Source organism: Myripristis murdjan, chromosome 18 (assembly GCF_902150065.1).
Source record: "Myripristis murdjan chromosome 18, fMyrMur1.1, whole genome shotgun sequence".
Lineage (NCBI taxonomy): Eukaryota > Metazoa > Chordata > Actinopteri > Holocentriformes > Holocentridae > Myripristis > Myripristis murdjan.
In genome coordinates this window covers 8978868-8996783 of record NC_043997.1, presented here as the reverse complement: position 1 = coordinate 8996783, position 17916 = coordinate 8978868, and the positions used below count along the sequence as shown (strand labels likewise).

General features: G+C 39.4%; 1 protein-coding gene across 2 annotated transcripts; it reads left to right on the top strand.

Annotated features, from left to right (window-relative positions):
• The first annotated feature begins 3030 nt into the window (after positions 1-3030).
• Positions 3031-16614, top strand: LOC115376139 (type I phosphatidylinositol 4,5-bisphosphate 4-phosphatase-B-like). 2 transcript variants are annotated; one of them, XM_030075608.1, is made up of 8 exons: positions 3031-3350; positions 8981-9162; positions 10712-10818; positions 11148-11259; positions 12777-12829; positions 13028-13118; positions 13882-13985; positions 16296-16614. In XM_030075608.1, exons 1-8 carry the CDS (start codon positions 3248-3250, stop codon positions 16345-16347), a joined length of 804 nt encoding a protein of 267 aa, XP_029931468.1. In that variant the 5' UTR covers positions 3031-3247; the 3' UTR covers positions 16348-16614. The 2 variants fall into 2 exon arrangements, with proteins under 2 accessions (XP_029931468.1, XP_029931469.1); XM_030075609.1 differs by having other exon boundaries at positions 13882-16612.
• Positions 16615-17916: the final 1302 nt, after the last annotated feature.

Below are 17916 nucleotides of genomic sequence, written 5' to 3'. Positions count from 1 at the left end.
CCTGTGCTGCAGGTGCAGTCAGTGCCATGCATCTGATGGATAGGGGATGTGCAGTTTAAAGAAACACCTCACCCAGACACCACACACGGTCATGAAGCAGCACTTTGCTCAGCCACAACTGTCTGGCCCGCAGTGTGATGGAGGTCTTCACTCTCCAGCCAGCAGGTCACTCACAAAACCCTGCAAGAAGACTCTGACAAGTTGAAATGAATGCTTGCTTTTTTATTTTATTTTATTTTATTTTATTTTACTCAATTTTTTCTTTTTCTTTTCTTTTCTTTTATTAATGGATTTTTTTTCAAAGTCTATTATTTACTTATGTATTTAGTTGTATGGTTATTTTGTTTTATTTGATTAATTAATTTATTTGTATTTATTTGTATTAATTATATTTTATTGCCATTATTATATTATTTTATTTTACTTTTTCATTTTCTTATTTTCTATTTTATTTTATGGTTTATTTTATTAATTTATTTATGTGTATTTATTTTTATTTTTATTTATTTATCTATTTATTAATACGATTATTTTATTTCACTGATTTGTTTTACTGATATATATTTATTTTATTTTATTTTATTTTTGGCTACACTCACACTGTTTTTCAGACTGGAGGGGAAGTGGATTCCTTAAGAGGCTGAATCAAGGCGGTTAGTTCCTTGTCCCAGTCCCGGGCGTTCAGGTTCTGCCACTTGGTTCTTAGTCTCCTGGTTTCATACTAACTCTCCTTATCTATACAATCTATACAATCATGCATATACTTCAGCGCCATCTGTATATTGTCATACTCATTCCATATGTATATTTTCACATCTCGTATCTCCTTTCCTTAGGTTAGCCCTTATTGTATTTTTTGAGTCTTTAGTCTTTATAGTCTCCATTGTATATTTTTAGCCTTTATTCTTTTTTTAGTTAACTTTATTGTATGTTTCTACTGTTGCTGCTGGAACACCAGAATTTCCCTGGTTGGGATCAATAAAGTATATCTATCTATCTATCTATCTATCTATAAAACCCTAAAGCTCTACTGTAGCTCTTCTTTTACATTTTATCATACTTTTTTTTTTTTTTTTTTTTTAATTTTCTGTTCCATCACTGGTTTCCTGCCTGATCTTTGTTTTGGTCGCTATTCAGTTTTTACCCTAGAATTTTATTTGCTTTGTCATGGTGATTTTGTGAAGCATTTTGTAACACTGTTGCCAATATTTTTTTTTCATCATCATTCCCTGCAATGTTTAAAAGCAGTGTAAATGTGAAATGTAAGATGACTCAGCCCCCTGATGTCCTGATGTCAGCTCAAAACAGCTCCAAAAGCAGCTTTAATGTGGCATTTAACTGCATCATTATATCATAGCTGTGAAAAGTTTACATTAAAAGAATTCCTCATTCATCTTTTGTGTCATTTACTCAACCCCAGCTGTCTTGAATGTGAACATTTTATTAACCATGGAGGAGGAGGAGTCATCTTACATTTCACATTTGCACAGGAGTGCTCACCACAGGGGGGAGAGGGGGGAGGGGTGGATGCGGTGGGGGTGTGTGGGGGTCTGGATGTGTGAGGGAGACAGACGGCTGTGAACTGAACCTGTTGAAGAAGACGTTCAGCTCGTTGGCTCTCTCCAGGCTGCCTGATGGTTCGTCCAGGTGAGGAGAAATAAAAGCATGTGCAGCCGAATTTAAATCTGCAAAAACAACAAGAAAACAGCTGGAAAACAGAGGACTGAGAAACCCTGATAACCTGGCTTTGGCATCAAACATCAGCCCCACGTTTCTCTGCTGTAATCAGATTACAGACTCAGCAGTGATGTGTGTGTGTGTGTGTGTGTTTGTGTGTGTGTGTGTGTGTGTGTGATGCGTCATGCTCTCTCTTGGCAGCAGCTCCCCCTTCCTTCTCCTGCTAGAACTGTCATGTCATTCTCTCTGGTTTCAAAAAACAAAAACTGCACTCTGAAATAAGAGAAAATACTTCACCAAAATCAGTATTCTGCATCTAGAATTTTTTTTCTCTCATAATCAGGTGTTGCTTGTTTGATGTCACCTCTCCACAAACAACTAGAAATATTCCTCTTTATTATTATAGTCAGTTTCGAATCTCTTGGTGAAACAGGTGACTTGTAACATTAATTTTTCACAGCAAGTGGGTAAAGCTAAAAGTAAAGTATTTAATTTTATATTGACTTTTATTTGCATAAGCTGAATTATATATTATATAAAATATCTTCCATAAATCTGACAGTCTCTGCAACATGGACTTCCACATGAAAATATATTAAAATTATACATATATCAGTATACATCCATTTAATATATACATGTATTCAATTCTATACATATTTTGGAGATAGATTTCATAATGCATAGTCTATGCAAAGGATGAAAGGTGATATTCTATAGATATAATTTAGTATTTTTTTTTTTTTATTAGGGTACGCAAAGTGTATGTCCTGTGCAATAATCCATATTCAATACCATACTTATGTGCAATAACCTATAGTGCAATAACTCCTGTCCATGTTTGCACTTGTACATATATTTTTTCTTTCTTTTTATTCTATATAGATTTATATTTATATTTATATTTATATTCCTTTCTTTATTTTTCTTGACTATTTGCTCTTTTTACTTTACACTTTGAGTGGGAGTTGTTATTGTAACGAAAAGTAATTTCCCCCTGGGGATCAATAAAGTATTCTGATTCTGATTCTGATTCTGATTTGTGTATGCAAAGTGTATGCCTTTTTAATGCATTGGCCAAGTGATGTACATTCAAATATAAAATAAATATTTAAAACACCTGTCTGAAAAGGGTATTTAAACACCTGTGACAGCATGCCCGTGCCTAAACCACGGCCTCTGGTGGCTCATCGCTGTAGTAAGGACGCTTTGTGTTAGTATTTGAACGGGGCCCTGAGTAGCAAACCCGGCAGCCAATCACCGCAGCGTCCTCGAACCTAGCCCCTCCCATCAAGCACGTCCATTGGCCAAGCGCCCTGCCCGTCACAGGCGTGAGTCAGCCCCGCGTCATGTGAGGATTGTTTTCGTTGTCTCGCTTCCTCCTTCCGTCTTCTTGCACTGTCATGTGAACGGCAAGCCACAACCGAGAGGTTTTTTTTTCCCCCTCCCAGGTTCAACAGATTTAAAAACAAGTGTCAGCGGGTGCTCGTAGAGGCTGTACCCGGGTTCCAGAGCTCCCTGCCCCGGTCACGGATCGCTCCTGAGGTCGTGCTGAGACGCTGCGGCTGGCATGGCGGACGGGGAGCGGTCGCCGCTGCTGTCCGAGCAGCACGACGGGACCAACGGCTTCTCTCCCGGCGGCAGCTCCTATGGATATCCGCCAAAACCCAAGAGTACGTCTTTCACCGTCTTATCCGGCTTAGCGAGTGAGATAAACACACCGTTTTGTCTTTACTGTCAGTATTTAATATCCAATGAAGCATTTTAGTGTACGCTTCGACAAAACGTAATAGCGGTTAGCATGCAAACAGACGCTAGCTAGCACAAATTTCAGTTATTTTCAGGGTAGCTAGTATCCAGCTGTTGTTAGCAGTAAACAATAAAGTTAATATTGCCTCAGTCAGGGGTGTAATGTAGGACAAATACACCTTAATGATTTTTATCTTGCACATAAAACAGGGCTGGGGCCATCTGCTTATCTCCTGCTGCCATACTGTCATGATACTCGGGTGCCGATTCAACATATATCGCGATTCTGAAGTGTTACGATTCGATAGTGTGATTTATTGCGATTTTTCTTTCTTTAATTATCCCCTAGTTTGTAGATTTACTGTGTCATGTGGTTCTGATTAGTCTAAAGGTCACAATAGGTCTAGACATCAGTGTCAAGTTTCAATATATGCTCTCACTACAATAAAATGACTTCTATGGAGGCTCATATCATCACACATGAATCAAATGCGGCTTGTTGAATTCACAAGAGTCTCAGCTTTCCAATCACACCCTATAGTCCAGTAATTTTAGGCCAAAATTAGGGTCAACCTAGGACAAATTGCAAGAGAAACAATCTCAACTGATTTTGTATCCTCAGTTTGTCCCGAGTGAGGGAAAAAAAGTCCCAAGAAATCCCATTGGTGGAAAGTTTTGAAAATCACCTCTATATGACCATATAATACCAAAAAACACTGTTTTTAACACACAGGGGAAAGGGGTTCAAAATTTTACTTTCAGATATCACTATAAAAATTCACAAGTTGATTACACACACAAAGACAAGAAAAAAGTCAATTACAAGTTCTTTGAATTATTCTGTTTACACATGCATATCACACATTTTCTGATCTGATATGCGCTAATAAGGAATATAAGGAATTAATGCCAGAAGAGACATTTAATTCAAAAGTTACTATATATAAAGTAACCTTGAATTAAAAGGTTACTATATAACAGTAAATTAAAAGGTTACTATATATATAGTAACCTTTGCAACTGTTTAAATGTTTAAATATCTGTTTCTCTTGCAATTTGTCCTAGGTTTTTTCATAAAATGACTGGACTACTAGCTATGCAACTCCAAGACTGTTTAGGCCCCAGTCTGAACAAAAATACAATTTGTACAACAGATAAAAATAACGTTTTTATTGCATGCAAAAACCTGCACAGCTTTTGCCCCAAACTGCATGGAAAGGCTAAAATATTGGGAACAGAAGAATTGTGATACCTAGGTGAACTGATATTTTTTTTTGTCCCCACCCCTACAAAAAGCATATCATACCACACCCTGAATTATAAAACTGAAGTGAGTTGTATGAAATTGGCTCTTTGAAGGGTGAAGAGCACTAATTAATGCTGTTCAGCCGGCATGACTGACATTTTGTTGATACTGGTTGTTGTTTGTCCTTCTCACTGACTGGAGGTCAGAGTTTACACCTGTTTTTTAATTGGCCAAAACATCACCGGTCATGAATATTAAGTGGATTCAGCTTTTTATTTTAACACTCCCTACCTGCTCATTTTGGCTTTAACCCTCCTGTTATCTTTGGTGCTGTTTTGATCCTATTCAGTGTTTAACGTCTGTAAATACATGATTACCATCTTTTTTTCCATCATATTTAATTACTTTTCTTAAGTTAATGGCGACAAGTGGGTTAACATTAAAATTAATATGATGATGTGTTTTCAATGTCCTGGGCACATTTTGTACACATTGGTGTTTCTCTGAGGTCAGTTTGACTCCAGGCTTTTTTAGCTGTGTAAAACATTTAAGAAATATCAGCAGTTCGCACACAGAAGGGATAATGTCCCTCTTTTCATCTCTCTCCCTCTCTCTCTCTCTCTCTTTAACATGACATCCTCTTCCTCGCCCGCCCATTGAAGCTCTCTATAACCATTTACCCTTTATCTCTGCCTCTCCCTCACTTCTCAGTTCCTTCTGTGCAAATCCTCCTCCTCTTATCCTCCTCATCCTGCCCTCCTCTGTCGACGCTTCCTCTTAACCATGCACTTTAATCTTCGCTCTTAACCTCGGCTCTTCCTCCTTCCCTTCCTTCCCTGCCTTGTATCAGCGCAGAGCCAATGATAAAATTTGCTCTGTGGACTTGAGGGCCAAAGATAATGTCTCGTTCCCTGATATGTTTGCCGGCCAGTGAATTAATCACCGAGAATAGACGCTGTAGGTAGGCAGATAATGTTTTATTGGTCCCTGGAGGAAATGAGTGTGCCGCAGGGTAACAACTTGATACACACTGTGGTGGTGGGATGTAATTTTACTTGTGGGGCTTAGAGGATCAGCCACGCACAATCCCTGAGTCAGTGTCACTTCATGTTCTGCTATAAAATTGGATATGAGGATCATGGCATGTGGATGAACCTAATATCGCTTCTATTTTCATACTTTTTTTTTTTGCAGGGAGGTCAGTTTTTTCATGCAGTGTTGCATTTGAAGTCAGAAATTGGGTTTTTCTTACTGGTAATTACAACTTCCATCCTTTTCAGTGGTGAAGTTCAGAAACATCAGTGGAAATACATGGATACCCTCAAGCTTTTTCCTTTCCCAGCTTTAAATTTCTGAATGTGTCTGTAGTGTTGGGCAACATTAGCAGGCTTTTTAGTAACATTTGGAACTGAAGGTTTAATTTAACAGTTTCAAATTTATATATTTAACCGTCAAACACACAGGAATTTGCATAAGTCTAAGCTAATGCAACGCTGAAAATCACACTTAAAAGTACACCATGTACAACTGGGTGTAAGTATTAGTGTAGTGTAAGTTTAAGTCAAGCACTTTCACATGTTACATCATCTGTTTAAACTCTAAACAGCAAGCATCTCAGACTTTTTTTTACTCAAGCATCTAAGAGTGCAATATATATTTCTGTGAAAAAGTAAGAATTGAGTTAGAGAACCATGATCTCAGTTCTTTGAGAGAAAAATAGTGATTCACATTTGAGCAAGAATCGCGCTGCCCTGCTTCCAACACACCACGGGATTGACGTGTCAGGCATCTCGGAGTCTGCTGCTAGATACGAGTACTGGAACGATACACTTACCTCCTGACTCGATACTGTCATGATACTTAGGTGGCGTTTCATGTATTGCAATTCTACAAGTATTGCAATTTGATATTACTACTTATTGCAATTTTTGTTTGTATTATCCTCTAGTTTGTGGATGTAAAGTTTCATGAAGCTGTGATTATCCTAAATGTCACTATAGGTAATTTTATACAGTGATGTTGAGTTTGAAAAAATGGTCTCACTACAATGAAATGGCTCCTATGGGGGCGAACGTCATCACACATTAATCAAATGTGGCTCATTGAATCCACAAGAGTCTCAGCTTTCCGGTCAAAGACAATTGATCCAACTCCAAGACTGTTTAGGCCCCAGTCTGCACAAATACACTGTTTTACAATAGACCCAAATAACACATTTTTATTGCATGCAAAAACCTGCACAAGTTTTGCCCCAAATTGCATGGGATTAGCAGAAGGTGGGCAAGTCTGCAGAGGGGAGAGCCGTGGCTGTCCAGAGAACCCATTTTCATTCAGACATCTGGAGGTCAGCGGTCAGAAGTCAAGGGACCCCTTTGAAAATGCAAGTTTTTCCCTCACCAAAATTAAGCCTAACTTTGGGGCAGTACTTAAGTGAATCTCTTTTTTCCCCCACCACTACTAGATACTATCAAAAATTACATTTAAGGGAGGACAGTTCATACACAACTGATGGAAAAAGTGTAATAAGCACTAAAATGGAAGGATCCTCACCTCAACCAGCCTTGTTTTTGTTCTGCCCGTGCACCTTCAGGAGCACCGTGAAGATGTTAACAGTGACGCCGTGTAGTGTTTACAGTGTATGCCGCCATGTTGTGTCGATGAGTTTCCTTCCTTCTTGGAAGTCTGACTCAAAGAGCAGCTCCACTGCATTTTTCTTAGTAGGAAGTAAGAATGTTCAGCTTTTCAAGATAAAACAGATTACGGCCAAATCAAAAATCAGGAGCAGGCCTGATGAAGTGACATGCAAAACGAGTTGCAAGGTGCTTACCATGTCAGTGTGTTTAAAATAAGTAGTTTATTTATCAAGTTAGCACCACACCCGATTTGTGTCTGAGGTATCTTCTTGTAATTAGAAAATGGATTGTCTTTGTCTTAATTTGTTAAGGGGAAATTGACTGAGCATGTACGCTGGCATGCCAACACCTTCTCCACACTCGCATGGTTCAGGGCAGCGGTATTACTGACAGTGAGCGAGAAAGACACCAGTCTAACTCATCACCTATGAAACTTTGTATATTCTCGGTGGTGACATTGCCCGCCAATTTGAGCACACAGGGCTTTAGCACAGGCTTTAGACAGTCCACCAAAAAAGGGGAATAGAAACAGCTTTCCCATGAGTCAACACAACCAACAATGTGACAACAATCAATCACAGCACACTGCCAGCTTCAGTATAAACTGGTCACTCTCTCTCTCTCTTTCTCTCTCTCTCTCTCTCATCACTCCGGCTCATTTGCATCGCTTACCAGAGGAATACAGAATTGATTTGAAATTGTTATACACGGATGAGCTCCACAACACATTACTGATCTGCTGATTCCACTGAGTCACTGAGGCTCCATCCCAGATCAAGTCCTGTTCCACCACTCACACTTTATCAAATTTGAAGACCCACTTTTTTTTTTTTTCGTTCAGTCTAAGGTTTCCATTCCATTCTTAATTTATGTCTTGTGTCTTATGTCCTCTCACCGAGTTTTAATCTGTTGTTTAGTCTTTTGGGTTCTTCTGGTTTTACTAATTCCTTATTTTAATACTTGATTTTGATTTGACCTTTTTTTTCCTCTCCTGAATGTGTTTTCCATTTTTATCCTGGCTTTAAAGGGGTGAGAAAAAATCAGCTCCCTTAAGTACCACACCTCATTTTCTTTTCTTTTGATACAATTTTTTATTTTTTGTCTTTATTACTGAATCAATTTAAATTTGAGGCAATCACTGACATTTTCAAAGAGTTCCCTTGACCTCTGACCTCCAGATGTGTGAATGAAAATGGGTTCTCTGGGCAGCCACGGCTCTCCCCTTTGCAGACATGCCCACCTCATTCTAATCCCATGCAGTTTGGGGCCACTAACCCTGCAGTCCACATGTGATCTTCTTGTGGCCTGTTGTAAAATGGTGTGTTTGTGCAGACTGGGGCCTAAACAGTCTTGGAGTTGTATAAATTGTCTTTGACTGGGAAGCTGAGGCTCTTGTGGATTCAATGAGACACATTTGGTTCATGTGTGATGATGTTAGCTCCCATAGCAGCCATTTCATTGTAGTGAGACCATTGTTTGAAACTTCACAGCCTCACAGCCTCATGAAACTTAACATACACAAACTAGAGGATAATACAAACAAAAATTATAATAAGTTGTAATATTGAATTGCAATACTGTTAATCTCTCTGCCACCATTAGGTAAACTCCTGTTAAATGTGCTGTATAAATAAAAGTGACTCAGCTCTACTCTCTCTCTCTGCCGGGCCTCCAGACATCGCTCCGTTCCCCAGCTCGGTGGCGCCCGGCGAAGCCCCGCCCCCTTACTCCCCACAGGGCAGCCCGGACAGCAGCAGCGCGCCCGTCATCAGCTGCCGGGTGTGTCAGAGCGCCATATCTGTGGAGGGCAAGACGCACCAGCATGTGGTCAAGTGCGGCATCTGCAACGAAGCTACGGTGAGTCAACCACTGGCACACACACACACACACACACACACACACACACACACACACACACACACTTAATGAGCTGCAGGGTGTCATATTGCTGACTGATAATTAGAACAGTGGTTTTTCATGGCGCCTCCTAAAAATGGATGGGCTCTCGTTCACAGCTGTCTGATGTGGTGGCGGTTGGCATCATCTATTCTTTTTCCTCCTTTTCCAGCTGTTACAGTTCATCACTGTCATTATTTTCTACTTTTTTTCTACTAATGTTGTTATTTTCAGAATCAGAAATAGGTCTACTTTATTGATGCATGAGGGGTCGGTTGCATTTGCTCAGATTCTCAGTGAATTTATAAGAAATCAAAAGGGAAAATAAAACTAATATTTCTTATTTTCCCTTTTGCATGTTCTCTTATTACTGTAACGCTTCCGCACTTTAATTCAGAGGTTTTCAAAGTGGAAGACGGGTGATACACAGTTTCAGGTCAGGCTCAGAGACAAGGGTTTTAGAAGAAACTTTTTTATCTGTCATCAGAAGGACACTAGTTTGGAGTTGCCTAAATATCTGTCACTTGGTTAAAGAGAAAGTTCTGGGAAATTTGATCATTTTTCCTACTTTCTTAGTGTCACGCAGACTAATCAATGCCTTCGGAGTCAGCACTTTTTATGTATTTGTGTGCAGTTTGAAGTTATGGCAAACAACAGTATTAGTCTTTTAATGACTTGTTTCATTTATTTAATTTCATTTCTGTATTTATTTTTCTTGCTGCCTTTGTGAACCACTTTGTTATGCGGATTTTCAAAAGTGTTGTTATAATTGTTATTAATATTATTATCATCATTATTATAGATTATTGTTGAATATCTGAGATCAAATAGTAGATGCATGAGCCCATACTCATCCAGGGATTGGGCGGATTCAAGACGAGGCAGGGAAACTGTCAGACTTTGAAAACCTCTGCTTTAATTCATACATCTCTACTTTGTTCTGTCACTTTAATTTTCAGTTTTGCTTGTCGATATCATCCCTCTTTTCTGTTCCTATTCCTGTTTCTGTTTGCTTATTCAGCAGCCAAAGTGTCGCACAAGCATAAGCCAAGTCTCGTTTTATCTCATCCTAACTGCTGAAACATCAGAATCAGAAATACTTTATTGATACGTTATTCCCTGAGCGGAAATTTGGTACGTGTTTGTTATTTCGCTGGACAGCACGTTGCTCTATCAGGAATGGTTTGCGTTTTTTTTTTTTTCCCACGACCTATAAATTGTCTTTAGGTTGAGAACTGCTGTGTTCGTAAACTAATGTTGCATTGTATTTCACATTTCAGCAAATAGACTTTAATTATCTCTCATCTTTTAAAGCTCAAGAAGTCTTTCCGCCACCTCAGACCAGAGGATTAAGCAGAGTTTCTGCTGGTGAAATTTAACTTAAAATTGTTAAACCAGTAGCCCCAGGATGAGATGTTGGGAAAGCTGTATGTAGAAAAGTGAGAAAGTGTCCCGTTTTTCTGTCTCACCTCCTCCTCTTCTTTGTATTCTCCTCAATTTCTCTCTGCAGCCGATAAAAAACGCTCCTGTTGGGAAGAAGTATGTCCGCTGTCCCTGCAACTGTCTGCTGATCTGCAAGGTCACGTCGCAGAGGATCGCCTGTCCAAGACCATACTGGTGAGACACAGAGAGAGGCAGTGTGTGTGTGTATGTGTGTGTGTGTGGGTCTGTGTCTCATGAATCACAATTTTGGCTGTGCTTCATTAACACCGCATCTGTGCATGACAACACTGAGCAGCCACACAGACGAACGCTTTAATGGATGAAATGATTTTAAGGAGCCGCTGATGCTGTCGGGCTGCTCAGTTGTGTATCTTTTGTTTGAAGCATGAATTAATATAACATACGTACAAGAGGATTACTGAAGAACCAGCTCCTCAGTATCAAAAGCTTTCGTTTGCTTTAAATAAGTTTAGTTTGACTGTTTTGCCTCCTGTGTCTCACAGTAAACGCATCATCAACCTGGGCCCCGTTCACATCGGGAGGGACAGTCCTGAACCGCAGCACCAGCCTGTTGGCATCAGGGTCATCTGTGGACACTGCTCCAATACATTCCTGGTAGGACACACACACACACAAAATCACACATGCACATACACAGTCTTATATCAGGGTGTCTGCAGGTTCTTAACAAGACCTAAAATGCCTTAAACTTTATTTCTTTACGTCTTAAAACTCATTAATTAGTCTTAAATTTGAAATTATGAGGTCTGAATTTCCATATAAACATGTTCTCTAATTTAATTTATCCCTCTTTTTAATTTCTTTTTGTAAAAATTGTCAAGCTGTTCTGCATGAAATCCAGTATTTCTAACGTCACAAAACTCTAAACCTGCCACTGCACATAACACTTTGTTTATATTGATGTGCTTAACCTGTTGCGAAGATGCTTGTCACAGATTTCTCACTTTACTCTGAGTCATACACGACACTTACATGCATATAAGAAACCTGATTATTCACTTTAGCATCTGCAGAGAGAAATCCACAAATATCCTTGGTCTTACGTGTTCCAAAAAAAAAAATCAAATCAGATTTTTTTTTTTTTTTTTTACCTGACCTGAAAGAAGCTGACCAAAGATCGCATATAATTGTACTGACCTTTACAGTTACCTGCAGTACTCATTTGAACAGGCAAAAGGTGATTTTTTTTTTTTCCAAAAATGAGTCTAAAATTGTTTCAGAAGTTATCTTGAAAAGGTCTTAAAAACTCTCTCTTAACCCCCTGATACCTGTAGAGACCCTGTTATATACAGTATGATCATAATTATGACCGTACAGATGCATAGCGTAACACAGTGCTGGTATTTTCAAACTTTTTCACTGTATGAACCCCAAATTGAATTTCATGACGCTGCAGACCCCCATTAGAAGATGTTGTAGTTTCATTTGTGTACTGAAATATTTAATTGTCTCGATGTCATATTTTAAATCTGAGCTTGACAAGATTAAAACATGCATGCATTTTTTTTGGTATCTAAACAATTCCTATTTCATCATTCATTCATTCATCTTCTAAACCGCTTATCCTCACTAGGGTCGCGGGGGGGTGCTGGAGCCTATCCCAGCGCACATAGGGCGAAGGCAGTGAAACACCCTGGACAGGTCGCCAGTCCATCGCAGGGCACAATTCCTATTTAATTAAATTAATGTGAAATTCAACTGATTTAACTCATTTCGTTGAGGACCTCCTGGAAACTTTTAAGACACACACACACACACACACACACACACACCACATTGAAAACCGCTGACACAGCACAGCATCATGTGACAACATAAGACATTCAGCAGAAAGTCATAGTACCAAGTGTAAGGAAGAAGGAGATCACAAAGGAAGAGAACTGAGTCTACACACACAGTCATACACACATCATCAAACAAATGTGCTGCGCTCATCTTATGTTTGATTTTTTTTTTTTTTAACATTTGTGATTATTCTGATCAAGAATAATCTGTAAAACACACTGACCTCTCTCTCTCTCTCTCTCTCTCTCTCTCTCTTGCTCTCTCTCTCTCTCTCTCTCTCTCTCTCTCTCTCTCTCTCTCTTCCCCCCCCCCACTCCTTCCCCCAGTGGACAGAGTTTTCAGATCGGACCTTGGCCAGATGTCCACACTGCCGTAAAGTGTAAGTTCACACCTTCCTCGCTGTGTGTGTGTCTGTGTGTGTGTGTGTTATAATTAATCAACACAGCTCAGTTTTCTTATACATTGTTTTTAACTTTAAAAAGTAAAAAGTGTTTTGACACAAACTTAAATGTCTGAAGGCACTTCTCAATGCAAGAAAAGCTCACCTTGTCTTTTTTTTTTTTTTTTTTATTTCCAGCTCTTCTATTGGTCATCGGTACCCCAGGAGGAGGAGCCTGCTGTGCTTCCTGCTCTTCATTGTGCTCGCTGCCTCCACAGCAGGACTCATGGTGTGTGTGTGTGTGTGTGTGTGTGTGTGTGCGCTTATCGACACGTATATGTGGTTTGAGCAGGACAAATTGCTGACTCGCATTTTGACATTTTCAGTATCTCAAGCAAATTGAACTGTTCATGTCTGTGCCTTAAAAATCTATGGTTGAACACGGGGCTGGGAGATTAATCGATTAAATCCATCAATTTGAATTTATGTCGTAATTCGGTGCAAGAAATGGCCGAGTTGCAAAATCAAGAGTTTGCCTGCACAGCTAATCTGGGGAAACACAGCCTCTGAACACTCTGTCAGACAAACCTCAGCTGATCACGCCAGTCCCATGATCACGCCAGTCACATGATCACGCCAGCGAAGATTCCCATCAGCTGGTAGCAGTAGTGGAAAAGAAGAAAAAAAAGACTGAAATTGTGAATCCTGATTTAATTTTTTGACCCAGATCCAACAAGCCCTCAGTTTTAAAATTAGCTGATCTACTGTCCTTACAACAGAAACCACAGGAACATTATTACACCAACATAACTCTGGATGTCGCTGAGTCATATAGAAACCGTTTTAGTGTCACTTTAACAAGAAAAGTGACTTTAACAGGAAAGATGACAGATGCAACTGTTAATGCAAAAACTCCCTATGTATTCAGTCACTTAGCTACTTGTTCTGTTGTTTGAAGTTGAATTTCTCACTGTGTGTGTGTGTGTGTGTGTGTGTGTGTGTGTGTGTGTGTGTGTGTGTGTGTGTGTGTGTGTGTGTGTATGTGTGCACAGGTCGGTACTTGGCATCCCGCCCAGAAGTCCAAAGGGATTTACGTGTCGTGGGTGCTGGTGATCCTGCTGGCTCTCTTCACCATGGCAAGAACCATCTACTGGAGGTGTCTGAAAATCAGCGACCCCATATCCAACATCACATAGAGGGAGGGAAGGAACGAGGGAGGGAGGGAGGATAGGTGTAGGGAGAGAGGGAAGGAGAACTAAAGGAGAAGGCGAGGGGAAAATGAGTGTAGAGAAGGAGGGCTAAAGAGAGAAAAGGGATGTGATTGGGAAATGAGAATTGAGGCGGGATAAAAGAGAGATGGAGGAAAAGTTGGAGGGGAAAAATGAAGTTTTTTTTGTTTTTGGTCAGTTGCAATATTTCCCACTTGGTGACACAATTTATCAGTTTTTATCGACACACGGCAGCAAATCCATCGTCGATAGTCTGAGCAGAAAAGGAGGAGGATGGAGGGAGCGACGGGGAGAAACGCAGGGAAGAGGAAAAAAAAAACATGTAACTGGAGATATGAATATCTGACGCTGTGGCTGGATCGAAGCCGTCGAGCGCTGAGATTTGGCGCAGATATTCCCTAAATCTTTTAAAATATTTGCACCTTTTAAAATATTCACACACCAAAATGTTGGTCAGTGTTTCCCCCAGGACGTCGGTCGTGTCGTGTCGGAGGGGAAAAGCCTCTCAAACGGCTTTTAGGAAGTAACAAGGCGCTAAACCTCACTGCTTTATCACATCACATACGTCAGAGAGAAGGAAGGAGAGACCAAAATAGTGTTTTTTAGTCGACTTTTGGGTTTGATAGTCGTCTGAATATCACAATGGTGGCGGTTGAAGTCGTTGAAGTTTCAAGCCAAGCAGGTTTGAGGGAAAGAAAATGAGAGTTTTCTTTTTTTTTTTGGTTGAAATGCAGCCCCAGCTCCTCGCGTCCAGCAGCTCTGCCTTCAGTGTGACTTTCCTCTTGTTTTTGGTTTTCACTCTGCGGCTCGTTTGTCATTTTCTCCATCCAGCTGGAGGCTTTGGTTCCAAAGTGACACAGAGTGAGTCTGAAATGATCGGTATCGCAAAATTCAAAGACACTCTTCGTTTTTTTAGAGGACAGATGACCAAATTTTGCTTCTCTGGGATTGAACGCAGCGACAAAGTGAGATTGCTGGCCGAGGTTTTTTTTCCCAGACGCGTTTCTGAAAAAGGGACCAGATTAAAAGAGAAAGCCGATCTTTCAGACTGAGTTCTGTGATGGAGGAAGCTGCTTTTAATTTATTCAGTTTAAACTCAAGCTATAAAGAAGGGAGGCGCAGGTGATGACGCAGTATTTAACAAACAAATCTAACTGTGATCCGTTCATCGACTAAGCAACTTCTCATCCAACGACTCGGATTCAGAAACGGAGAATTCACCTCGGACACCACATGAATCACTACTATATACTGTATGATTATACTGTGTGTACAGATGAGGGGTGTGGCGTATATGTGTTTATTTTTATTTTATTTTCCATTTTAAATGAGAGAAATGCAGTATGTACATCTCATATAATACACAAGGTGAAGATTCTGTAAAGAAAAGGAATCAATGTATCGGCGTGGGTCATTAAAGGGGAAATTTCAAAAAGCAAAAGCCAAAAAAAAAGCATTAACTGATTTGAATCGTCACGGAAATCACAGATTATTGGGGTTAAGGTGATAGTTATTCTTATTTTGTGTCTTTGAAAGTCTAAATGAACATTTAAACATGCAGTATATAGTGTATGTCATTTGATTCAGCACACAGTGGCCTTCCTTCTCTTTCATCTTAGAGCAAATCTGGGTTAAAATAATAATAAAAAAAAGCAAAGTGATTAAAAACTGATAAAATACAATGATTATAAAACTCAGAGGAGATGCTATGCGATGGTGTATGTGCTATAATTTAAGCAAATAAAGCCAAACGGACTCAAAATGACTGAAACTGGACAAAAAATTAAGGCAACTGGGTCAGAATAAAATAATAATAATAATAACCAAAAAAAAAAACGGGCTGTCAACTGGAACAGTGATAATAATAGGGAAATAAATACATAATTTATGTTTACAAACTGCTCATAAATCAATAGACTGGCAAATGTTGGGAGCAAGCGTCATTTTTATTTCACTTTAACTTAAAACTTCGCATGTCAGCACTCATTTCACACACACACACACACACACACAGGTTATATGGGGCATTTAATTTGATTTACATATGAAGCTTTTACATAAAAAGTAAGTGGCATCTGCTCGCACAGAAATAAACAACAGATGATTCTTTGGCGGCAAAATGAAAATGGAACAAACACTTGATGTCGTTTGCAAAAAAGGTGCGCTTGTGGTCCAAACCGGTCGAAGCACACGGAGGGAGGGGTTTATTTATTTGTGCTTTCTCTCTCTCTGTTTAGTGTCACACAGCTTCTTATCTCAACCAGAAAAACCGGATTGAACCGACACTAATTAAACTCAACGGGGCATCTTCTGACTCTGCGTCAAAAGTGTAAATACCTTGTGGGATTTGATTCTTATTTTGTACTGTACAGACTTGCCAGAGCTGTTGCTTCCCCTCGTGGCTGATCGATGTTAAAATTACTAGCTGACTGTGAAACCTGTTGCACTACGTTGTACTGATGTACTACTTTGTCTTGGTTCAATGTTAAACTGGTGTATGTATTGTTTTTTTTTTTTGTACATTGTGAGACTAAAATATGAACTTTTAACAAGGTGCACCGCCTCTCTGCGTCTTCTTGCTTTTATTTATTAATAATCATATCAATGACAGATACGCCAGGAAAAATACCTCAAGTCTTCACCTTCTTAAAAAGCTGTAATACTAAAATACCAGTCATCAATTTAAACTAGTTTCCCATGGATCATCTGTATTATATTTTATTGGAAATAATGGAATTTTGGAAAGTCGAAACAGCAACAGTCTGAAATTTTAGGGACAAATCATATCAGTATAATGTTATTTTTCTATTTTGGTCATGTTATGTTCACTTCTCCCACACAACAAAATAAAATCAACTTTAATAAGACCTGAATCAGAAGGAGAAAGTCATGTCACATTTATACAGACGCTGGAAATTCAAGATTTTAAGTTATGGAAAGTCATGGAAAAGTTTGGGAATTTTACATTTTGACACGGTGGGAATGAGAATCCTGTCTGAAAGTCAATCTGAAGAAAAGTGGATTTTTCTTTAAGGACACTGCCTGACCTGCCCAGCCACCCAAACGCTGCTTCAAACAGGTTACAGCAAATGTTAAGTAATGTATGCATGTCATACACACACACACACACACACACACAAATTCTATTTCCAGACGGTTTCTTCTCTATATTCATCGTCTCACCACAAGGGGTCAGTATTTAGTCATTACTGTGTGCATGTTGGGCATCCCGACTCCTCTGAACAAACCAGTGTGTCACTTTGGTTTACACAAATATTCATCACACAAAACACTTTTTTTTTTTTTTTTTAGATCACTGCAGCATCTTTATAAGGTCCAGTTTAAGGTCCGCGCTTTCAAACAAACTCTTATATGATGCAAAAATCAATATTTAGGCTTGTGTTTGATGTTTGTTGATGCTGGAGAAGCAAAAAAGACCCACGTCACTTCATTACAAGTTGATATATCGGAACAAATAACCGATAGATTAACTGACAATGAATGTAATCGTTAGTTGCAGCCCTGCTTGTGATGTCACTGATGTTACATTGCTCTACTAACTCTGGTCTTCTTTGATTTGATCTACACAGAGAGAGAGAGCGAGAGAGAGAGAGAGAGAGAGAGAGAAGAGTGAAGGAGAGATGTATTCCTTGTCAGTTCAGATTACTCTACTTCCAGTGACGACACTTCCTCTTTCCATTAGAGTGGACAGACGGGATTCAGTTGATGTACAGGCAGAGAGGAAGAGGAAGAAGTAGAGAGAGAGAGAGAGAGAGAGAGAGAGAGATTTCAGTTTGCCTGACAAGATAATGTGGAAAACACTTAAGAAACTCCACTGAAACACTTAAAAAACACAAG

Excerpts from the sequence above, each read along its gene's own strand:
- LOC115376139 (XM_030075608.1), top strand. The coding sequence starts at position 3,248 with ATGGCGGACGGGGAGCGGTCGCCGCTGCTGTCCGAGCAGCACGACGGG. Across the intron at positions 3,351-8,980 it reads ATATCCGCCAAAACCCAAGA|ACATCGCTCCGTTCCCCAGC; the intron begins GTACGTCTTTCA and ends CCGGGCCTCCAG. Across the intron at positions 13,119-13,881 it reads CCTCCACAGCAGGACTCATG|GTCGGTACTTGGCATCCCGC; the intron begins GTGTGTGTGTGT and ends ATGTGTGCACAG.